The sequence below is a fragment of the Microcaecilia unicolor genome, chromosome 2, assembly GCF_901765095.1.
Source record: "Microcaecilia unicolor chromosome 2, aMicUni1.1, whole genome shotgun sequence".
NCBI classification, from domain to species: Eukaryota; Metazoa; Chordata; class Amphibia; order Gymnophiona; family Siphonopidae; genus Microcaecilia; species Microcaecilia unicolor.
This window is the reverse complement of record NC_044032.1, coordinates 625,575,301-625,600,783: the sequence shown is the minus strand read 5'-3', so window position 1 is coordinate 625,600,783 and position 25,483 is coordinate 625,575,301. Positions and strand designations below refer to the sequence as shown.

At 43.9% G+C, this 25,483-nt stretch overlaps 1 protein-coding gene across 1 annotated transcript in view; it reads left to right on the top strand.

The window, feature by feature from the left end:
* USP38 (ubiquitin specific peptidase 38) overlaps positions 1-25,483 on the top strand; it is a gene marked incomplete in the record, with an annotated part of 169,277 nt that overhangs the window by 43,241 nt on the left and 100,553 nt on the right. The window contains 4 exon segments of the mRNA XM_030191689.1: positions 2,734-2,863; positions 10,158-10,259; positions 14,946-15,104; positions 24,101-24,294. Coding sequence (XP_030047549.1) covers positions 2,734-2,863; positions 10,158-10,259; positions 14,946-15,104; positions 24,101-24,294 — 585 coding nt within the window.

Here is a 25,483-nt window from a genome sequence, read left to right as displayed (position 1 = left end):
TCTGATTTAAACTATACCCAGTTTGGGTAAAGGTATTGTAGGCCCTAAGATACAAAATAGGGAAAACCCTTTAGTGAACCCACCATACATATTTTGTGGTGCAGAACTGGAGAAAATGAAATTCTGTGCAAATTGGTGTTCAACCAGCTTATGAATTATCCAGAGATGATGTACGTGCGTGTTAGACTACCGTGTCCTATCTTGACATATTTGAACAATGAGCATACAGGGCCTCAAAAGCAAATGTGTACCCCACCACCTTTGGATAACACTAATATTCATCCAGTAAAAGGTATCTCAGCCTGGAGAGAGCCTACTATGTAAGTACAAATTTTTGTAATCCACTTTGTACCTTTTTTATAAAAGGGTATGTGCAGAACCCCTTGGCATTATGGTCAAAATGATGGTGACTTGAGTGTCATTAACCTTCCTTTTTTGATAATTGCTTCAGGCCATGATCTCTACCATATTGAATTTTGCAGAGAGCTCAAGGAGAATCAGTAATGTTGACTCTCTTCTACCTAACAGCGGTTGCAAGTTCATCCATTATGGAGACCAATGCTGTCTCCATGCTGTAACCTGAGTAAAATCCAGATTAAGCTGTATATAAACCCTGGAGTCCTCTTAAAAATATCTGTTAGACTAGAATGGTCAGCCGATTGAAAATGGGGTGATAATTGTTTCTATCCAAGGTGAACCAGTTGATGTAGCGTATCTAGGTTTTCAAAAAGCTTTTGATAAAGTTCCTCATGAGAGACTCCTGTGAAAATTAAAGAGTCATGGGATAGGAGGCAAGGTTCTGGTGAGGATTAGGAATTGGTTATAGGACAGAAAACAGACGGTAGGGTTAAATGGTAATTTCTCTCAATGGAGGAGGGTGAACCACTGACATGAGACAGACATGGAGAAGCAACTGCTTGCCCCGTGATTGGTAGCATGGAATGTTGCTGCTAATTGGGTTTCTGCCAGGTACTTGTGACCTGGCTTGGCCACTGTTTGGAAAACAGGATACTGGCCAAGATGGACCTTTGGTCTGACCCAGTATGGCTACTCTTATGTTCTTATGTACTACTACTACTTGACATTTCTAAAGCGCTACTAGGGTTACGCAGCGCTGTACAATTTAACATAGAAGGACAGACCCTGCTCAAAGGAGCTTACAATCTAAAGGACAAATGTACAGTCAGTCAAATAGGGGCAGTCTAGATTTCCTGAAAGGTATAAAGGTTAGGTGCCGAAAGCAACATTGAAGAGGTGGGCTTTGAGCAAGGATTTGAAGATGGGTAGGGAGGGGGGCTTGGCGTAAGGGCTCAGGAAGTTGATTCCAAGCATAGGGTGAGGCGACCCAGTATGGCTACTCTTATGTTCTTATGTAAACTTTTGTGTGTGTGTGAGAGAATGGGCTTAACAGTCTGCTTTAACACCTTTGGGTAACTGCCCTGAAACTGCCCTGAATCAAAAAAGGTTAATTCATGAAGGAAGATAAGTCAGAATGAAATTGGTCAATTCCTTCTCTAACCATGCTGAAGAGGGATCTGTTGTAGTTTGGCTTAAGTAAGAGATTCTGCATTCCACTTAGATCAGTTTGATCAAACTGCTCAAACCTCATTCTCTCTACAGTGGCCTGCCCTTATTCTGTCAGTGCATCTGGATTTTCAGATTTTAACCAAATCCTACATTTTTGCATCAGTAACTACTTAATTGTCTAAGTTGGAGGACCCAAATCAGCTATTAAGAAGTCCTTCTTACAGATATTGGCAGTTCTGTTAGAAAAGAAGGTAACCAAATCTTCACAGTTGAAGGCACCAGAATGAGCAGTGGAGGTCACTGGTGAGTGATTCATTCATTAACAATCTGAAAATTCTCATGAGGAATTATTTGCTTGAAGAACCTGAGTAACAGGATACCTGTTTCTTTGCTTCATTTGTTGCTTTTTCTCTGTTTTGAAAGTAGATGAATGCATTCATTTTGGGTCTCCACTGTTCACTGATACCTCCATTTCACCTCAGTTTGATAGTAAATTTGTTCTTCTGGCTTAAAGCTTGGAAAACATCTTGCAAAATTTTTCTAAAAATTAATCTCTTCTTGCAGGGTACCAGCTGATCTATAGATGGTTTTTAGTAATGCAGTTCAGCTATTTATCCCTTCTATTGAATACACTATGAAAGTATTATTCCCAGTGAAGAACAAGTCCTAAAAGCCTGTTGTACCACATTCCTGCATATTTGCATTGTTTGTATGCTCTGTTCCACTCATCTGCTGATATTAAATTAAATGCAAATGACATACTGTAGTGTCACCAAATCAGAGGGATATTTTCAAGCCAAACTGGTGTCCCTGAATTCATGTGCAGCAACTGTGATAGTTGTCATTCCTGCTGTAATGTTTTGACTGGTGTGTTGTCCACCAGCCTGTAGTGCTTGTGGTGTGGGTTAACTGCCTTGAGGCAAAACTGAGAGGTACAACTCTGTACTTTGGTCCACATGTTTACCGGTTACCAATGATTTGTTCTACCTCTTCCTTCCTATTTTCCTGTAGCTATTTTAACTATGAGTATAACTTTAATAATTGCTATCCAGCCATCCATAAAGATAATCTTATCCCTTTAGCAATATTGCTCAGTATTGTATCTAAAGAGAGACAGCCATAACTGTTTTCAGGGGATGACTGCAGATTCCATGCTTTAGAATAAGGCTAAGAATGGCACCTTACCAGAATTTGTTTCCCCTTCAGAATGATTGACTGGCTGTCATGGCCCTTGGCACAGCATGTGGAGACGTGGGTGATCGCGCTGCTGAAGGGACTGGCAGCAGTCCAGAAGTTCACTATTCTCATTGATGTCACACTGCTGAAAATTGAGCTGGTACGTGAATGAGAAATGTAAATCTGAAGGCTTATGTAACTGTGGTACAATGTAAGGAAATTTCACTAAAAAAACAAGCATGTCCATCTTTTTCTTAGCAACTTGTAACTAGAGAGAGGCTGGAAGTAATATAGATTGCCATACTACAGATCTGTTTTTATATGTTGTAATAAATATAAATAACAGGAAAAGATGAACGCTGGTCTGCTGGAGCAGAATCTGCTTTTGAAGATAGTGCTTCTAACCTGGAAAATACTAGAGCATGACTTGTTAATGCAGATACTAGGCCAGTGACATTGACATCAATAAAACCTGTGGACGATGCTTAAATCATGGATGAATCTATTTAGTTTTATCAAAGTGAGATGAGGGGAGGGGATAATGGGCAACAAGTATGCAATATTTCATCATTGCGTATTCTCAGAGATGGGTGATGTCATCCGACGGAGCCCAGTGTGGACAGTGACTATTGACATGTAGAACTTTCTAGCAATGTCCCACAGTGCATGCGTCGGTGCCTTCCCACCCGACGTGTCCCTTAATCTTTGTTTTTCTACGGAACTTAGAGGATGTTTTCTTTGCGCAGTGCGACTTTCCTTCAGTGCCTTACCGTGCGGTCCTTTTTCTTATTTTTTCAATTATTTTCATTTGTTTTGGTGATTTCCTTTGTCCCTTCTAGTTTTCCCCTTAGTTCCTTAGATTTTTCAGCATTTTAAGTTCTCTTCTTTTTTGACGACTGGCTTGTCCTGTTAGTATGGCTGGAGCCCTGACTTCAGTTTGGCCACTGCCTCTTTTTTGTTTCAGAATTGAGGAGTTTAATTTGGCTTTGATTCTTATGTCTCAGAAGACCCCCAGTGGCTTCAAAAGGTGCGCCCAGTGTAATTTGGTGATTTTCCATCACGGAGCTGCACTCTTGGTGCATTCTGCCTAATTCTTGCTCTCTGTTTGCAAATGCAGTTGAAGACAGAGAGAGCACGACAGGCCCAGCAGGAGAGACTTTTTGGTTCCTCGAAGTGTGGTACATCGGCACTGTAAGCATCGACCCCAATTGCAAAGGCTTCAACATTCACTAGGAGTGCACCGGCATCAAGAGGGCCTCCACCTCTCGAGATTGGGTGCTGATAGCAGGCCCCAGGACCAGTCAGCATCGGACCCGGTACCGAGGGTATGCTCGGATTTCGTGTCATCTTCATCAGCACCTAAAAGCAACAATGCAGTGGTTACTCCCATCTCTAAATCATTTATAAATATATTAAAAAGCAGCGGTCCTAGCACTGACCCCTGAGGAATCCCACTAACTACCCTTCTCCATTGTGAATACTGCCCATTTAACCCCACTCTCTGTTTCCGTTCCTTCAACCAGTTTTTAATCCACAATAGGACATTTCCTCCTATCCCATGACCCTCCAATTTTGGTGGGAATTTTCATGAGGTACCTTATCAAACGCCTTTTGAAAATCCAGATACACAATATCAACCAGCTCCCCTTTGTCCACATGTTTGTTTACTCCTTCAAAGAATTGAAGTAAATTGGTCAGGCAAGATTTCCCCACACTAAAGACGTGCTGACTTGGTCGCAGTAATCCATGTCCTTGGATGTGCTCTGTAATTTTGTTTTCAATAATAGCCTCTACCATTTTCACCGACGTCAGACTCACCAGTCTATAATTTCCCGGATCTTCCCTGGAACCTTTTTTAAAAATCAGCGTTACATTGGCCACCCTCCAATCTTCCAGTACCACGCCCGATTTTAAGGATAAATTGCATATCACTAACAGTATCTCCGCAAGCTCATTTTTCAGTTCTATCAGTACTCTAGGATGTATACCATCTGGTCCAGGAGATTTGCTACTCTTCAGTTTGCTGAACTGCCCCATTATGTCCTCCAGGTTTACCGTGAATTCAGAAAGTTTCTCTGACTTGACCACTTGAAATACCATTTCCGACACAGGTATCCCACTCAAATCTTCCTTGGTGAAGACCGAAGCAAAGAATTCATTCAATCTCTCCGCTATGTCTTTGTCATCCTTGATCGCCCCTTTTACCCCTCGGTCGTCCAGTGGCCCTACAGATTCTCTTGCTGGCTTCCTGCTTTTAATATACCGAAAACATTTTTACTATGTTTTTTTTGCCTCTAACGCTATCATTTTTTTGTAATCCCTCTTGGCCTTCTTTATCTGTGTCTTGCATTTGCTTTGACACTCCTTATGTTGCTCCTTGTTATTTTCACCCGGTTCCTTCTTCCATTTTCTGAAGGCATTTCTTTTAGCCCTAATAGCTTCCTTCTCCTCACTTTTCAACCACGCCGGCTGTCTTTTGGACTTCCGTCTTTCTTTTGTAATTCGCGGAATATGTTTGTCCTGGGCCTCTAGGATGGTACTTTTGAACAGCATCCACGCCTGTTATACAGTTTTTACCCTCTCAGTTGCCCCTTAAGTTTTTTTTTTTTTTTTTTTTACCGTTCTTCTCATTCTATCATAGTCTCCTTTTTTAAAGTTAAACGCTAAAGTTTGACTTCCTATGTATAGTTACTTCAAGGTTGATATCAAAACTGATCATATTATGGTCATTGTTATCAAGTGGCCCCACTAGCATAACGTCCCTCACTAGATCATGCACTCCACTAAGGACCAAGTCTAGAATTTTTCTTTCTCTTGTTGGCTCCTGCACCAGCTACTTCATAAAGCTGTCCTTGATTTCATCAAGGAATTGTACTTCTCTAGTGTGTCCCGATGTTACATTTACCCAGTCTATATTTGGGTAATTGAAGTCACCCATTATTATCGCATTGCCCATTTTGTTTGCATCTCTGATTTCTTTTATCATTTCTGCGTCTACCTGCTCATCCTGGCGAAGCGGACGGTAGTACACTCCTATCACCGTCCTTTTCCCTTTTATACATGGAATTTCAACCAACAATGATTGAAAGGTGTGATTCGTGTCCTGCTGAATTTGTAATCTATCTGAGTCAAGGCTCTTGTTAATATACAATGCTACCCCTCCATCAGTCCGGTCCACCCTATCACTACGATATACTTTGTACCCCGGTATGACAGTGTCCCACTGGTTATCCTCCTTCCACCAGGTCTCAGTAATGCCTATTATGTCCAATTTTTCATTTAGTGCAATATATTCCAACTCTCCCATCATAGTATGTCTCAATCCAATTTATTACTCATGATTTATTTTATTTGTTGCATTTGTATCCCACATTTTTCCACCTCTTTGCAGGCTCAATGTGGCGTACAATACATCATGAATAATGAGAATACATGAGAAAGTATACATTTAGTAATAGAATTTTGGGTAATATGATAATGATAGAACATGGTATTAAATTTAACAAGCAAACATAGTAATAGAGATTTAAGAAATATTTGAGAATTATAAAGAAAGTGTGCATTTAATAATAGTGGAAGATCTTGGGTAACATGATAATAGAAATAAGGTAGTCGTTTGGCAAGCAGATATTGTAGGGGCAATTCTGGCTATGTGTACAGGATATTTGTTGATCATTGTTGTTCATATTTGTTGATCATTGTTGTATGCCTTGTTGAAGAGATGAGTCTTCAGTAGACTTCGGAAGTTGGCTTGTTCATAGGTCATTTTTAGGTTTCGCGGTAACGCATTCCAGAATTGTGTGCTCAGGTAAGAAAAGGTTGACGCATGCGTAAGTTTGTATTTAAGACCTTTACAATTTGGGAAGTGAAGATTAAGGAATGTACGGGATGATTTTTTTAGCATTCCTGGGTGGTAGGTCTATCAGGTCAGGCATGTAGGCTGGTGCGTCTCCGTGAATAATTTTGTGGACCAGGGTGCAAATCTTGAACGTGATTCGTTCTTTGTGATACTTCATGCAATACCATAATGCATTCTTCTTTGCCATGTATGTCTTGCACATCATATATATATATATATATATACCATGATCTGTACCGTCTATGTTATGATCCATGTATGTTACCATATATGTATACACCTTAACGCAATACCATTTGTAAGTCTGTTACCCGGAAATGGCATCCGCCATTACGGCAAATGTAAGCCACTTTGAGCCTGCAAATTGGTGGGAAAATGTGGGATACAAATGCTACAAATAAATAAACCTCTCCTCCTCCCCCATTCTCTATTTCTGTGGATAACACTCTCATCCTTCCTGTCTCATCAGCTCGTAACCTTGGGGTCATCTTCGACTCCTCCCTCTCCTTCTCTGCACATATTCAGCAGACTGCTAAAACCTGTCATTTCTTTCTCTGTAATCTCAGCAAAATTTGCCCTTTCCTTTCTGAGCACACTACCAGAACCCTCATCCACACTCTTATCACCTCTCGCTTAGACTATTGCAACTTGCTTCTCACAGGTCTCCCACTTAGCCATCTCTCTCCTCTTCAATCTGTTCAAAATTCTGCTGCACGACTAATATTCCATCAGTGTCGTTATGCTCATATTAGCCCTCTCCTCAAGTCACTGGCTTCCTATCCGTTTCCGCATACAGTTCAAACTCCTCTTATTGACCTATAAGTGCATTCACTCTGCAGCTCCTCAGTACCTCTCCACTCTCATCTCTCCCTACATTCCTCCCCAGAAACTCCGTTCACTGGGTAAATCTCTCTTATCTGCACCCTTCTCGTCCACTGCTAACTCCAGACTCCATTCCTTTTATCTTGCTGCACCATATGCCTGGAATAGACTTCCTGAGCCGGTAGTCAAGCTCCATCTCTGGCCATCTTCAAATCTAAGCTAAAAGCCCACCTTTTTGATGCTGCTTTTAACTCCTAACCCTTATTCACTTGGTCAGTACCCTTATGTTATCATCCCTACCTTAGTAATTCTCTTATCTCTTATTTGTCATGTTTGTCCTGATTAGATTGTAAGCTCTGTCAAGCAGGGACTGTCTCTTCCTGTTCAAATGTACAGCACTGTGTACGTCTAGTAGCGCTTTAGAAATGATTAGTAGTAGTAGTATGTGTGGCGGCGGCGGCCAAAAAAGCAAACAGGACGCTAGGAATTGTTAGGAAAGGGATGGTGAATAAGACCGAAAATACTTTAATGCCTTTGTATTGCTCCATGGTAACATAGTAACATAGTAGATGACGGCAGAAAAAGACCTGCATGGTCCATCCAGTCTGCCCAACAAGATAAACTCATATGTGTATACCTTACCTTGATTTGTACCTGCCTTTTTCAGGGCACAGACCGTACAAGTCTGCCCAGCAGTATTTCCCACCTCCCAACCACCAGTCCCGCCTCCCATCACCGGCTCTGGCATGGACCGTATAAGTCTGCCCTCCACTATCCTCGCCTCCCAACCACCAACCTCTCTTCCCCCACCTGCTCCACCACCCAATTTTGGCTAAGCTTCTGAGGATCCATTCCTACTGCACAGGATTCCTTTATGCATATCCCACGCATGTTTGAATTCCGTTACCGTTTTCATCACCACCTCCCGCGGGAGGGCATTCCAAGCATCCACCACCCTCTCCGTGAAAAAATACTTCCTGACATCTTTTTTGAGTCTGCCGCACCTTGAGTATTTTATTGATTTCTTGTCACTGTATCTCAAAAAAGATATAGCGGAATTAGAAAGGGTTCAAAGAAGAGGATAGAACTCCTCTCGTTTGAGGAAAGGCTAAAGAGGTTAGGGCTCTTCAGCTTGGAAAAGAGATGGATAAGGGGAGGGATGATTGAGGTCTACAAAATCTGAGTGGTGTAGAACGAGCAGACGTAAATCGATTTTTTTACTCGTTCCAAAAGTACAAAGTCTAGGGGACACTCAAGGAAGTTACATGGAAATACTTTTAAAACAAATAGGAGGAAATGTTTTTTTCACTCAACGAATAGTTAAGCTATGGAACTGTTTGCCAGAGGATGTGGTAATAGCAGTTAGCGTATCTGGGTTTAAAAAAGGTTTGGACAAATTCCTGGAGGAAAAGTCCATAGTCTGCTATTGAGAGAGACGTGGGAAGCAACTACTTGCCCTGGGATTTGTAGTATGGAGTGTTGCCACGATTTGGGTTTCTGCCAGGTACTTGTGATCTGGCTTGGCCACTGTTGGGAAAACAGGATGCTGGGCTAGATGGACCTTTGCTCTGACCCAGTACGGCTACTCTTATGTTCTTATGTGGATACAGGGGGGTGTAAAAAAGATGGATGCTATGTTTGGGTGCAGGGGGTGTAAAAAAGGTGGATGCTATGTTTGGGTGCGTGGTGCTGTAAGCAAGGTGGATGCTGATTCAGGGAGGGAGACGGGGAAAAAATATGGATGTGTGTGGGTGCAGGAAGGGGGGCTCTAAAAAGATATGGATGCTATAGGTACTTGTAGGTGAGCCAGGAAAAATATGGATGGTATCTGTGTACAGGGAGGGGGGCTGTAATATTGGTTAACTTTTGATAAACTTGCAGAATTTGCAAATTATGCACAGAATTTTGAAATTTTTTTTGGTGCAGAATTCTGGCAGTAGTAGCTGCTTTGAGGTGGCAGGGAATGACTGTATGAAAAAGCAGGAGAACCTTGCTATTCTCTCAGCTGTAACTGGAGAAAATAGGTTGTATAGCATGGGCTATAAGCTGGCTTGCCTAACTCCCTAACGGACAAAAATAAGGTGTGATCTCTCTTAAAAGTGATCGTGCTGGAACAGCTGACACTTGGGAGAATTCCCTCACACACTGGCCTGTGATATCAGCATGGAAGAGGAATAACAAGATGTAAGCAAGAACAGCTGAGCAGACTGGATAGGCCAAATGGACTTGCCTTCTGACCTTACTCCCCTCTCCATTGCCTTATCTCTACCTACTTATTTATTCTATTACTCTGTTATACTTAATTTTTACTCTCTCTAACATTCTGTATTCCCTATTACTGTGTAAGCCGCATTGAACCTGCTTTGAGTGGGAAAGCGCGGGATACAAATGTAATAATAAATAAAATATGAAAGATAAGATAGTAACACAGATGTCAGCAGGTAAAGACCTATACAGTCCATCCAGTCTGCCCAACAAGAAAACCTTTGAGAGTCCTCGTCTGCTCTGTCACAAGACCCAGTGCCAAGTAAAATGAGTAGCAAGTTAGCACTTCAGCATCAAGACTATTTTGGGTGTGAAATCCATCATCCTATTTTCATGCTATTCTTTTAAGGATAAGGGAATTTTGCTGTTGATTAATCAATTGGTATTTTTGTGGGTCAAAGCAGATGATAGGTCAGATCAGATTACCCTTCTCCCCCAGGAAAATAATTGACAATTTCAACACTGATGTAAAATGTTTGATTTTTTTTTTTTTTTTTTTGCTTTTAAGGTTTTTAACAGACTCTTGATCCCTCTTGTAAGACCTGGTGCTCTTGCTGTCCTGTCCCACATGTTGCTTAGCTTTCAGCATTCTCCAGAGGCGTTCCATTTGGTAAGTTGTCACTTTGTCATATATATATTACAGGGCTTTCTCTATTTTTTTTTTTTTTTTTTTTGTGCAGGAGGAAAATTGCTTAGTACATTTGTCCCTTTTTTTTTGTTTGACGTATTAATCCTGCAAAAATATCAAGATGTTGCCTAAAATGCAGTACTCTTTATAAAGAAATTGAACTGAAGTATTAAAACTGAAATAAAATAAACTTCAACTACTAGCAGGTGCCAAAAGGTTAAAAATGCACTTCTCTTGTCCTAGGCTTTATTTAAAAATGTGAACAAAATGTTAGAGCACCAGTCTTGAAATCCAGAGGTGGCCAGTTCAAATCCCACTGCTGCTCCTTGTGATCTTGGGCAAGTCACTTAACTCTCCATTGCCTCGGATACAAACTTAGATTGTGAGCCCTCCTGGGACAGAAAAATATCCAGTGTACCTGAATGTAACTCACCTTGAGCTACTACTGAAAAAGGTGTGAGCAAAATCTAAATAAATAAATTATAAGGGCCCTGTTTACTAAGGTGCACTAGCGTTTTTAGCATGAGCACAAAATTAGCATGCTCTGTGTAGGCACCCATAGGAATATTGTGGACGCCTACACTGAGCGTGCTAAAAATGGTAACGCATCTCTAGCGCGGCTTAGTAAAGAGTGCCCTATGTTAGATATTTTCATTAGGAATTAAAATAATACAATTTTATTTTAATTTCTCCTATCTAAAGAGGAGCATGTACTGCAGCTTAATACCTGCAATTTCTGTTAAAATCTCTGGGGAGCAATGTTTATACCAAATTATTCTGCATCCAAGAAAATAGATTCTGATGTTTCTCGACTTGACTTGGCCAGGAGGGAGTTCTCAGATCAGTGTGTACAGGTTGTCCGTTGTTTCTTTTGTTTTTGTTTTTTTTTACATCTTTATTTTCTGTCTGATAAAGAACTAAAAAAAAAAAGGGGCAACCAAAATAAGAGAATAGAACAGATTTCCCTAATGAGAAAAGGCTAAACAGTTTATGGCTCTGCAGTTTGGAGAAGAGATGGCTGAGGGATCTGATAGAAGTCTGTAAAAACACAAGTGCAGTGGAACAACCAAGCATGAATCAGTAATGTACTTTTTCAAAAAATAAAAACTTGCTCTGTGAAGCTACTAAATAACACATTCAAAAACAAATTGGCAAAAAATGTTTTCACTCCAGCAACAATTACAGTCTAGAATTTGTTGCCTGCGGTTGACGTAAAAGCATTTAGTTCACGGTTCATAGTTCTTCTATATTTGATACTAGCTGTTAAGCCCGTTAAAACAGGCGAGATTTGTAATTCTCACCTCCATGTCCAGCAAACCTCCTCTCTGCCCTCCCCCCGTCCACCAACCATCCTCTCTCCTCTGCCCTCCCCCCATATCCAGCAACCGTCCAGCAACCCTGCTATCTCCCATGCCTTCCCCCCCCCATGTCCAGCAGCCCTCCTGTCTCCCCTGGCCTCATGCTGTCCACCGACCCTCCTCTCTCCCCTGGACTCACGGCGTCCACCGACCCTCCTCTCTCCCCTGCCCTCACGGCGTCCACCGACCCTCCTCTCTCCCCTGCCCTCCCCCCATATCCAGCAACCCTCCTCTTTCCCTTGGCCTCCCCCCACCCTGTTCTCTCCCCTGCCCTCCCCCATGTCCAGCAACCCTCCTCCTTCCCCCCTCCGTGCCCGCTGCACTGACATGAGAGCGCCTCTCACCTCCGTGTGAAAGCGCTGCAGGCAGCAGCAGATCGCTCTGCTGCTGCCTGCAGTGCTTCCACACGGAGGTGAGAGGCGCTGTCATGTCAGTGCAGGGGGCCTGATACGGAGGGGGGAAAGAGCGGCGGCGACGTCGGGGATGGGGGGGAGGGTGGAGGTTGGTGCGCCGGCGATGTTCCTTTCCTTCGTCGGCAGCAGCAGGCTGGCGGCGTCCGTTTCCCTCTCTGTTCTGCCCTCTGACATCATCACGTCTTGACGCGAGGGCGGGACAGAGAGGGAAGTCTCTACTGCGCATTTTGGGTGAGTCGGTCACTTGTTTTTTATATGTTTGATACTGCCTATAAATTTGCTTATCCAAATGTTGTACGATATAAAAATAATTGAGGGGGTGAGGGAATTACAAAAATGGGAGCATACGTTGGGAGGCATAGGTTACAGTTTAAGCAGGGCCGGTCAAACCCAGTAAGCGGGGTAAGCACCGCAGGGGGGTGCCTGCCTTCAAGGGCGCCGCTGCAGCGCCATACCGCACAGCCCTTGGTGCTTTAAATCTTTAATTTACCTCATTGCCAGCAGCTACGTCATTTGAAAGCCCTGCCCCGTCTCTAGCCTTCCCTCCCTTCGTGAGTTTGTTCCGTAGTCCCGCCTTCTGACATTTCCTGGAGGGCGGGACTCTGAGGGAATGAACTCACGAAGGGAGGGAAGGCTAGAGACGGGGCAGGGCTTTCAAATAACGCGGCTGCTGGAACTGAGGTAAATTAAAGATTTAAAGCACCAAGGGCGGCGCGGTATGGCGGGGGATGGGGGCGAAGGAGACTCGCTGGACAGGGGCAGGGTGGGAGAAGAGAGAAAGGAGGTGCTGGGGGGGGGGGGGGGGGGGGGCGCGGACGCCAACTCATAGTCTGCAGGGGGGAACCAGAGACCCTAGGACCGGCCCTGAGTTTAAGAGAATAATATAAAATGTCAGTTATAAAAGCTAGACTATGAGTTTCAAGGGACTGCTTCCTACCTAAGATACAACAGGGAGTAAGGTGGTAACACCAATATCACCATATAACAGGACACAAATGCAAAAGCAGCACCGTGAGATGGTGGAAAATGGAGTAGGGCCAACTAGAAATGTGTGATGATACTATAAATCATCAGATGTAGAAGCAGCAGTAAAATAGTACATTTTTAGTGCTTTTCTTAAAATGACTTGAGGGTGATTTCAGTACAGATGTCCGTTGGTAAAATAGTCCACAAAGTGGGAGCCACAACACTAACACAGGATTTGCGGTTGCAGTCCAACCTATTCATTGGACCGCCTTCATCACTAGGAAGAGGTAGTTGGGGGCTAACCCAGATGGAATCTTGAGAGTGAGCTAGGGCTCATTGATTTTGTTCCTGTGGATAGATCATCAAGTCCGGAATTTTATTTCCTGTTTACATTTGTTCTCTTCTTCGACTTCTCCAGATTGTTGGCTTCTGTGAGATTTCGTTCCCTGTATGTGTTGTACATTTTGCTAGTAATTTCATCCTATCTATACAAGATGTTTGCTTAGTTCCATATGTTAAATTCTGAGAAAAATAAATGCTAAAAAAAAAAAAAGTTTCTACTAATGGATTTCTGTACATTCTGCTAAGGGGCATGAGCTTGCCAGGGTGCAGTGTGTAATGTAACGTATATCCTGTAACTATTTTCCTCAAAGGAAACAACAGTAGATCACTTCATAGCACATCTTCCCATGGGCAGGTCAACTAGGAACTTCAGGAAAGACCTAAAATAGTCCTGCTACCTGTCTTCCCTTTCTTAAAAAAAATGAGGCCACATCTTTAGACTATTTAAGATGTTATTTGTATTCTCAGAATATGACTTGAGAAAGTAGGACTGGCTCTTCAAACTGAGGTTTCTAAATGCAATTAAAAGGAGTTGCATTAGGGGGAGCTGCACACTAGACACTCTCATACTTACATTTCAAAGTAGAAATGAAATACTGGGTGACACTTTAAGACAAAGTGCAATTATATTAGATGAAGGCGAATTGAGAAATGATCTGTGGAATCAATACTAAAAGAAGCCACCTGGTGCAAAGATATTTTATTAAATTTATATAATGGTTTTGTTTAATTATAATTTACAAAAATTGATTTCTTTATCAAGAGTTCTACCCTAGTAAGGGGATCACTAATTAATTTACAGTTAAGTTAGTGCAATCTGCTACCACCCCTATCCCCCCCCCCCCCCCCCCCCCCCGGATATTTATGCGCAGAACTGTAAGTGTATTCTGCTACGTGATGCACATAAATTCTAAGTTGAAAAGGGGGTGTGGCCATGGCATGGAATAGGTGGGTCGTGGGCGTTTCTGAAATCTATGCATGTTATAGAATATATCCGGTTCACACCTAATTTAGGTGTTGGGATTTACGCCAAGTTTTACTTGGCGGAACTGCCCGCAGCTAAATTTATTCGCGTGGAAAGGGCTTATTCTATAAACCGCATGGAAATTTAGGCCTATTCTATAAAATACATCTAAATGTAGGCAAATTTTAGAGAATACGCCTAGGCGGGGTTTTTTTCCACACAGATTTTTCAGATGCCCTATATAGAATCTAACCCTTTATTCCTATAGGCCCTATACCAGACAGTAAAAGAGCTCCTTAGTGTGGAAAATTACTCTTGGTGGTGAGTCATTTCTAGAAAAAGATTGAGAGACTGGAATGCAGATGTATTTCATCTTGTTCTTGTAAGGCCGCTGTCACCAAAGTTGGCAAGCAAACCTGTTTTCTTAAATATATGCAGCCATCTTTGCTGAATGTACTTTGTAGGTATCCTAAAAGTGAAAGCCCCCTTGCTTAGAGAACAAGATCGTATAAGAAGTTCTGTCCTGCTTTCACATGTGACACTCTGTGACTAAGGCTAGGGTCATGTTCATTACATCTATTAAGATGTAAATTGGTTTGCTTCTGTTTTTGTTTTGTTTTTACAGATTGTTCCAAACATAGTCAACCTGGTCCAGTCTTTAAAGAGTGATGGCCTGCCTTCCAGTATAAACTTCTTAGTTCAATTTACAGAGTTGATGCACTGTATGATATATCACTATTCGGGATTTCCAGACCTCTATGAACCAATTCTTGAAGCTATCAAGGTAGGGATCTATGTAGTATTTTGTTTTGTGATATGAGGAGACCATAAAAAGAAACAATTCATGTTCTGTATCTCACATAATTAAAGGTAGTGGGTCTTTCCAAGGGTGCTGAATAGTTTCTGTACCTTTGGTACACAAATTTTTCTCTAGGCTGTACAGTGAAAGTCTTCTCTTCAGCAGTACACATTTCTATATATAAAAGGCACCACCAACGTTCTAAATGAAGCCTCCAGCCGGAAGTGTGAAGGGGGAGAGATATCCGGTTTCCCCATGAGTGTCTGCCCCGCCCTCGCTCTCTCTGTAACACAAACAGTGAAGGAAAACACAGCAAAGCATGAAATCAAATCGCTTGCTGTGTAACAGTGAAGGACTCAGAGGGGGGAGGGGAGAGAGGGCAGAAGCTCTCACTATCTCTGTAACACAAACACAGCACAGCAAGAAACTTAACACTAAAGGACTCGGGGGGGGGGGGGGGGGGGGGGGGCGGGGGGGACAGACAGCACAGAGGAAGAGAGAGAGGGCAGGGACACACACACTCCCACATGCACACAGAAGAAAACCTTGCTAGCTAGCCCCCGTTTCATTTGCATCAGAAACGGGGCTTTTTTACTAGTAAGTAATAGTTTCTGCAGCAGTGCCGTCTACTGTATTGCAGTGGTCGGTGGTGGAAATTTGATAATCCTAAAATGGTGAAGTGCAATTCTCTGTCATAGAGACTACTAGTAAGAGCACCATGACTTTTAGATAAGATAATTATCATTTTGAATGCTGTTGTTTGCATTAAAGATGGGATGTAGCAGGTTGTCACAATCGGATATTGTCCCCTGTATTTTGCAGTTGATTGACTAGAAGCAACCTTCTATTTTCCCGGTACTCCATTATTGTCAATAGAAGAGTTAGAGCTACTATCTCTTTTCAGAGAACTTTATATATGTTTTCTTGTACCAACACACAGACAGATACCTTGTGGACTTCACCACTCATATTCTCCCAGTCTGAAACAGAGAAGCTACATTGTAAATCCTCTTCTCAATTAAGCATAATGACATGTTTTGACAACTCCCATCCCCTCATCTACTATAATAAAATGCACCTCCAACATTCTAAAGCTGACTCCGTGGCTTCAGGGTTCGTAAGTTCGTAAGGGTGTCACATCTGTCTCTGCCCCGCCCTCGCGTAAAAACACGATGACGTTGAGGGTGGAACAGTGAGAGTGAAGGGATCGCTGCAAGTTTCCAGGCAACGTGCTTTTTACAAATACAAGCAGCAGAAAGCAACTCTTCTAAAATCACCTCCACAACTTGCATGGGAAAAATTTCAGAGGCACTTTAAAAACCACCCACAGCAGGTCGCCTTTAAATATGTGCAGGTCATATAGTTATAAGTAGCAAAAACGCACCTCCAACATTCTGAAGCTGACTCTGTGGCTGAAGCATTCGTGCGCTCTGAAAGGATGCATCCATCTGATGAAGTGACGTACTGTACTTCCTTGTACGTCACACACAAAAGCTGACTAACCAGAGGTGGAAGGGTGGACTCACAGCGGCGAATCGATCTAGCGTTCACTGGACCTGCACGCTGAGCTGTGCACGGCAGCAGAGAGATTTGGCCGGTATCGTTAGGGGCAGGGGAGACAGGAGATTCGCTTAGTGGCTGGAAGGGGGGGGCAGGGGAGAGAAGAGCATCGGTGGGTGGCTTGAGGGGGGGGCAAGGAAAAATGGAGAATCGCTGGGTGGCTGGAGGGGGGCCAGAGGAAAAAGGAAAATCACTGGGTGGCTGGAGGGGGGGGCAGGGGAGAGAGGACAATCGCTAACTGGCTGGAGGGGGGGCGGGGGACAGAGGACAATTGCTGGGTGGCTGGAGGGGGGTGGGGGAGAGGAGAATCGCTGGGTGGCTGGAGGGGGAGCGGGGGAGAGAGGAGAATCGCTGGGTGGCTGGAGGGGGAGCGGGGGAGAGGAGAGAATCGCTGGGTGGCTGGAGGGGGAGCGGGGGAGAGAGGAGAATCGCTGGGTGGCTGGAGGGGGAGCAGGGGAGAGAGGAGAATCGCTGGGTGGCTGGAGGGGGAGCGGGGGAGAGAGGAGAGAATCGCTGGGTGGCTGGAGGGGGAGCGGGGGAGAGAGGAGAATCGCTGGGTGGCTGGAGGGGGAGCAGGGGAGAGAGGAGAATCGCTGGGTGGCTGGAGGGGGAGCAGGGGAGAGAGGAGAATCGCTGGGTGGCTGGAGGGGGGAGCAGGGGAGAGAGGAGAATCGCTGGGTGGCTGGAGGGGGAGCAGGGGAGAGGAGAATCGCTGGGTGGCTGGAGGGGGCGGGGGGGAGAGGAGAATCACTGGGTGGCTGGAGGGGGGAGCAGGGGAGAGAGGAGAATCGCTGGGTGGCTGGAGGGGGGGCAGGGGAGAGAGGACAATCGCTGGGTGGCTGGAAGGGGGGGACAGGAGAATCGCTGGGTGGCTGCAGGGGGGGCAGGGCAGAGAGGAGAATCGCTGGGTGGCTGCAGCGGGAGCAGGGGACAGGAGAGTCGCTGGGTGGCGGGATGGGGCAGGGGAGAGAAGAGCATGCCTGGGTGGATACGGGGGGGGAGGGCCAAGGAAAAAGGATAATCGCTGGGTGGCTGCAGGGGGAGCAGGGGAGAGAGGATAATCGGGTGGCTGCAGGGGGGGCAGGGGACAGAGCAGGCACACTCGCACACTGCAGTCTCACACTCTCTGTCACAAACACACACTCGCACATTCACTCTCTCTCTCTCTCACACAGTCACTCACACACATTCTCTCAAACATACACACTCCGACAAAAACCTTTGCTAGCGCCCATTTCATTTGTGTCAGAAACGGGCCTGATTTACTAGTAAATTTATAAATCAAAGATACAGGCTGGGGAGTTATTTTCAAAAGAAGCCAGAGATTCTCTAGACACTCCCTCCTTCGGGGTCTTCCCACATCCAACCTTGTTGCTCTATAAAATGTCTTAACTGCATATAGGGTAGAAAATCCCCCTTCGGCAAATCATATAATTCGTGGAGCCTTTCAAATGATACCACCATGCTCCCCTTGATAAGGACATCTCGAAAACGGGCCAATATTCCTTCCCTTCGTCCCACCTCGAATTTAGATTCTCATCTTATAACATCCAGAGTAGACATCCAATCCCACCTCCTATTATTCTCTCTCAATACCCAACAGATGGCGCAAAAAGGGATTTAGGAGACCTTGTATCCCCTGCCCTGACTCCAAAGAATTCCATAGCAATGAGCTCAACTGGTATTCGGAAGCTCTCCTGCTTCAAGGTCACTGCCGGCTTATGTAAGCTAATCTCCCAGTCCAGTACCATTCTCTTAGCTGAGCCGCTACATAGGCCAATGTAACGCCAATTTTTTAAAAAGTTTCCAGGGGAGATCCGGGAAATTATAGACCGGTGAGTCTGACGTCGGTGCTGGGGAAAATGGTAGAGGCTATTATTAAAAATAAAATTACAGAGCACATCCAAGGACATGGATTACTGAGACCAAGTCAGCACGGCTTTAGTGTGGGGAACTCTTGCCTGACCAATTTACTTCAATTCTTTGAAGGAGTAAACAAACATGTGGACAAAGGGGAGCCGGTTGATATTGTGTATCTGAATTTTCAAAAGGCGTTTGATAAAGTATCTCATGAAAGGCTTCAGAGGAAATTGGAGGGTCATGGGATAGGAGGAAATGTCCTATTGAGGATTAAAAACTGGTTGAAGGATAGGAAACAGAGTGGGGTTAAATGGGCAGTATTCACAATGGAGAAGGGTAGTTAGTGGGGTTCCTCAGGGGTCAGTGCTAGGACTGCTGCTTTTTAATATATTTATAAATGATTTAGAGATGGGAGTAACCAGCGAGGTAATTAAAGTTGCTGATGACACAAAGTTATTAAAAGTCGTTAACTCGCGAGAGGATTGTGAAAAATTACAGAAGGACCTTACGAGACTGGGAGACTGGGCAGCTAAATGGCAAATGACATTTAATGTGAACAAGTGCAAGGTGATGCATGTGGGAAAAAAGAACCTGAATTATTGCTACGTCATGCAAGGTTCCATGTTAGGAGTTATGGACTAAGAAAGAGATCTGGGGGTCGTCGTTGATAATACACTGAAACCTTCTGCTCAGTGTACTGCTGCGGCTAGGAAAACGGATAGAATGTTGGGTATTATTAGGAAAGGTGTGGAGAACAGGTGTGAGGATGTTATAATGCCGTTGTATTGCTCCATGGTGCGACCGCACCTTGAGTATTGTGTTCAATTCTGGTCGCCGCCAGTGGCGTACCAAGGGTGGAGGCGGTCCGCCCCGGGTGCACGCCGCTGGGGGGGTGCCTCGCGCCTGTCTGCTCTTTGTTTTCATGCTCCTTCTGCCCCGGAACAGGTTACTTCCTGTTCCGGGGCAGAGGGAGCATGAAAACAAAGAGCCAGCAGGCGCGCGGCACCCCCCCCCCCCTCCCCCAGCGGCGTGCACCCGGGGGGGGGGGTTCTTTTGCCGGGGGGGGGGGGGGCGCTGCACCCGGGGGGCGGGGCGCATCGGCAATCCGCCCCGGGTGTCAGCCCCCCTAGGAACGCCACTGGTCGCCACATCTCAGAAAAGATATAGTAGAACTGGAAAAGGTGCAGCGAAGGGCGACAAAAATGATAGCGGGGATGGGACGACTTCCCTATGTAGAAAGACTAAGGAGGCTAGGGCTTTTCAGCTTGGAGAAGAGACGGCTGAGGGGAGACATGATAGAGGTATATAAAATAATGAGTGGAGTGGAACAGGTGGATGTGAAGCGTCTGTTCATGTTTTCCAAAAATACTAGGACTAGGGGGCATGCGATGAAACTACAGTGTAGTAAATTTAAAACAAATAGGAGAAAATGTTTCTTCACCCAACGCATAATTAAACTCTGGAATTCGTTGCCGGAGAACGTAGTGAAGGTGGTTAGCTTGGCAGAGTTTAAAAAGGGGTTGGACGGTTTCCTAAAGGATACGTCCATAGACCGCTACTAAATGGACTTGAAAAAAATCCACAATTTTGGGAATAACATGTATAAAATGTTTGTACGTTTGGGTAGGTTGCCAGGAGGTGCCCTTGACCTGGATTGGCTGCTGTCGGGCGACAGGATGCTGGGCTCGATGGACCTTTGCTCTTTTCCTAGTATGGCATTACTTATGTACCAATCTAAATTAGGAACTGCTCTACCACCTTGTTCCACAGCCCCTCACAACATCCTTCTGGACAGGCGTGGGCGCTTCCTCTCCCAAATAAAATGGGACATAGTGGCCTGCATATGGCGTAACAATCTACTTGGACTCTGAACTGGTAAGGTCTGGAGTAAAAAGAAAAGCTTCAGTAGTACATTAATCTTCGCCACTGCTATACGGCCCCACCAAGATAGCCATAACCCCTTCCATCTCCCCAAATCTGCCTGAATACGACATAAAATCTTATCATAGTTAAGACTATAAAGACTGCAAATCACAAGGAATCTGAATGCTCAAGTAACGAATGTGAGTCTGCACCCAATGAAAGGGAAAGGCCCTGTGCAATCGTTCCTCTTCTTTTCCAGAAGTAGTAACATCTTACAACTCGCTCTTGTCCATGTTAATTTTTAACCCTGCTACTTTCCCAAACTCACGAAAGACCTCCAAGGTGATTGGCAGGGTCAATCCTGGGTCGCAAATATATAATAAAACATCATCTGCGAAGAGGCCACCCACTGTTCCACCTCTCCTAGTACCCCCCCCCCCCCCTCCCGAATATCCGCGTGTTCATGGAGACAAATAGCCAATGGCTCCATGTAAAGCATGAACAACAGGGGCAATGGGACATCCCTGACGGGTTCCCCTATCAATAGGGAAGAAAGATGTATACGAACAGTTAATACAGAGATATGCCCTAGGACCCACTTAAAAGCTGTAATCCTCGCACAAAAATTGTCCCCCAGCTCCATTCTCCTCATTACTTCCTTTACAAAGGACCAGCTCGCCCTATCGAATGCCGTCTCGGCATCTAATGCCAGAAAGGCTACACGAGTCAACCTGCTGAGCCGCCCAAAGAAAATGCAGAGTTCTACGTATATTATCTCCCACTGTTCTGTGCGGTATGAACCTTGACTGGTCCAAATGAAGGAGGTGCGGTAGAACCTTACCTAACCTGTTAGCCAAGACCTTAGCCAAAATGTTTGCATCAGCATTAAGAAGAGAAATGGGCCTATATGCTCCACAGACTGATTAGTCTTTTCCAGGCTTTGGCAGTACTGTGATGCCTGCCTCAACCATAGATGAAGCTTTCCCCTCCAGCACTCTTTTACCTACGCTTACCAGGAGATCCCCCACCTCTCCCACAAAGTTTATGAAGCCGCCCTGTGTACCCATCCGATCCAGGAGCTTTGCCACTCTGTAAATGTTGAATAAAAGACTCCTGTTCCATGAGACCAGGCTGTCATCTTACATCTACATAAGTATTGCCATACTGGGAAAGACCAAAGGTCCATCATGCCCAGCATCCTGTTTCCAACAGTGGCCAATCTAGGTCACAATATACCTGGCAAGATCCCTAAAAAGTACAAAACATTTTATACTGCTTATCCCAGTCCTGAGGAACTGAGTTCGATTCCCACTTCAGGCACAGGCAGCTCCTTGTGACTCTGGGCAAGTCACTTAACCCTCCATTGCCCCATGTAAGCCACATTGAGCCTGCCATGAGTGGGAAAGCGCGGGGTATAAATGTAACAAAAAAAAATAGTGGATTTTTCCCAAGTCCATTTAATAATGGTCTATGGACTTTTCCTTTAGGAAGCCGTCCAAACCTTTTCTTAAACGCTGCTAAGCTAACCGCCTTTACCACATTCTCTGGCAACGAGTTCCAGAATTTAATTACACGTTGAGTGAAGAAACATTTTCTCTGATTCGTTTTAAATTTACTACATTGTAGCTTCATCGCATGTCCCCCTGGTATTTTTGGAAAGCGTAAACAGACGCTTCACATCTACCCGTTCAACTCCACACATTTTATAGAGTTCTATCATATCTCCCCTCAACCACCTTTTCTCCAAGCTGAAGAGCCGTAGCCACTTTAGCCTTTCCTTTTTTAATACGCGGAATATATTTGGCCTGGGCTTCTAGGGTGGTGTTTTTGAACAGCATCCACGCGTGATGTAAATTTTTGACCCTCGCAGTCACTCCTCTAAGTTTTTTTTTTTCACCGTTCTTCTCATTTTATCATAGTCTCCTTTTTTAAAGTTAAACGCTCACGTATTTGATTTCCTATGTATACTTACTTCAAAGCTACTATCAAATCCAATCATATTATGGTTACAGTTATCAAGCGGCCCCAGCACCATTACCTCCTGCACCAGATCATGCGCTCCACTAAGGACTAGGTCTAGAATTTTTCCTTCTCTTGTCGGCTCCTGTACCAGCTGCTCCATACAGCTGTCCTTGATTTCATCAAGGAACTTTACCTCCCTAGCGTACCCCGATGTTACATTTACCCAGTCAGTATCGGGGTAATTGAAATCACCCGTTATCGTGTTGCCCAGTTTGTTTGCGTCCATAATTATCGTGTTGCCCAGTTTTGTTTGCGTCCCTATCATTCTCTCAAGAATCCGACCCTATCATTCTTTCAAGAATCCGACCTGGAATGTGCTTTTTCAAGTTGCAGTTACTTGGCCAGATTTATTGAGCTTCAAGACACCATTCATATATAAACCTTATACTCGGTTTCATAATAAGATAGTCTTTTGTACTCGCCCTAATTTCTTGCCTAAGGTGGTTATGCCTTTCATGTGAATGAAGAAATGGTACTGCCTACAATATATCCTAAACAACACAAACTCCCATGTGAGAGGTCCCTCCGTATTCTGGACTGCAAACTGGCTCTCACTTTCCTAGAAAAACAGAATCCATCAGAAAGGCTACACAGTTGTTCCCTCCTTTGATCCCCAAAAGACTTTGAAATCCAGTGGCAAAGCATATAGTAGCTTATTGGCTAGCATTCTGTATTCAGTTCTCTTATGAGCAGACTGGTATCCGTCTAATCGGCGTATCAGATCAGAACCACTGTTGTTGCTGTAGCTTTCTTAAAATCTGTTTTGCTGGCAAGCATCTGCAAAGCAGATATGAGCAGGTCCTCATATAATCCATTCATTTCACACTGTAGCTTGAATCAGTCCTCAGAGACGATGCATTTAGTTGAGCAGTACTCGCCAATTTGTCTTTGTAATCTAGACAACTTTCACATCATTTGATCAGGTTGCTCCTTAACACTGAGAAAATTTAATATGGGAACTGGGGCAACCCTGAGCTTGGGTATCATCCACTTTTATGCCTGATTATATCTTGCTCATTGATGGAGAGAACAAAAGTGAATACTCAGACAAATTCTACATCTAGCATGTTTATAAAGAAAGGTGTTTTTTCTGTAACATATGTTCTCTATAAACAGGATTAATTAGACTCCCTCTTACCTTGTTGAAAGTTGTATTACTCTTTGAGCTGTGGAACCGAGATCTCTGTGCTCTGGGAGAACTATCAGCCTGTCACCATGTGATGACATCACTCACTTGTGTGCCTGATTAAACCTGCTGTCTATGGAGAACACTTGTGCTAGATTAGCTCATCAAAGATGGAGAATTTGTTTCAGAGGGCTGTCAATAATGCTTTTAAAGCTGATGGCACAGTCACCGTGGAAGACTTCAGAAATGGGCTTGGTATCTCAGGTCCTGTATCAGAGTTGTCAGAATCTGTGGAGAATTGGCTGGGAAGAGAATTTGTGAAGTAACTGTAGGGTAGTCCATTGATGGGTAGCCAAAGAATGTTACTGGCATTGATTTCAAAGACAACTGTATTCCATATCCTTCAGGCACAGAGGAGAAACTGCAGAATGTCAGGGCACTGAAGAATGGGAAAGAATGTTTTTAATTAAACAGCTCTAAACTAGTAAGACTTCTTTAACAATATGTCTTTGTTTAATTTTGTTTTCTTCTATCCCCTCCTCCTTTACAGGAACTACCTAAACCCAATGAAGAGAAGATTAAGTTGATTCTCAATCAAAGTGCCTGGACATCTCAGTCCAATTCGCTGGCATCTTGTTTATCTAGGCTTTCTGGAAAATCTGAAACCGGGAAAACAGGTCTCATAAACCTGGGAAATACATGCTATATGAACAGTGTTATACAGGCGCTTTTTATGGCCACAGAGTAAGTTTAAAATTGTAACCCTTTTGTGAAATATATCGCCTGTCATGCAGTTGGATCATTTTAGTCTTACCAAGATTGCGAGCTTTGTTCAGCTAGCTAAGTTAAGCACAATATGCTGGAGGTAATGGGGACTTAGCGGGATCATGGAGGCTTTATGTTGTGGCCAGTTGAGCTGTTTTAAAGAATAGCTGGAAAATGTGATGCTGGCATAGTATAACAGCCCCTGGAGAGAGGGTGGGACAGGCTACTTTTGAGTACCAGTTGCCATTTTGCCATTATCTAGAAACAAATATGATAACTGATGTAAAAATGGAAAGCGCATCTTGTCTGCTAATATTTTTATTCTCTCACCTCCATCTATTGCAAAGCCTTACTTGATCTCCAGATTTGTCCACATTTCCTCTCCAGGAAAGGTCATCTATTCTTGTCCCATACTGTCTTGAGTTCTAATCATGGGTTTGCCTCTCCCACTCCACTGGAAAGCAATTCTGTGCATCCCCATTCCTTTTGTGGTGAGGAATTGCTTCCTTAAGCTACTTGATTTACCTCACCCCATTTTGGTCTCGTATTCTGATTCCTTCATTTCTGGAGCTTCCTTTCCTCAGAAATAATGTTTGCCTCTCAGACATAAAAGGATACGTTTTTGAAAAAGGCACCCAAGTAAACACAGATTTTTCAGCTCAGACAAAGCGGCCTGATATTCAAACTCAAAAGTAGTGTGACCTCATCTGAGTTTGAAGATTAGGTGGTTATGCAGATAAAATATACACAGATACGCTGCCCTCTTAAATGAGGGTGTAAAATATATGCATTGGTTATGCAGATCCATTGTAACTAATGTAACTGTAAGTGGGATAGGTGCTTAACTGCAGTTTAAAAGTGGTCCTCCTCAAATAAGCCTAATAGTACGCATCCCTGCTCAGGTTTGCAGGATTGTTTATCAGTTTTTTAATGTCTGTGTGTTCAGTTCCCAAAGGTGTTCATGAACTACACTTAATTTAGGTTTGACAAATAAGCATCTGTTAGATGCAGCACATGTCACTGGGCATAAAGCTGGCAGGAATGTTCTTACCATGCCAGAAATTCAGTGAAGGGTAACTAGAATGCATGAATATTAATAGCCATGCATCTGACTTTTTTTTTTTTGGCACTATTGAAGCAAAACATCTTATGACATAGATGACTAATG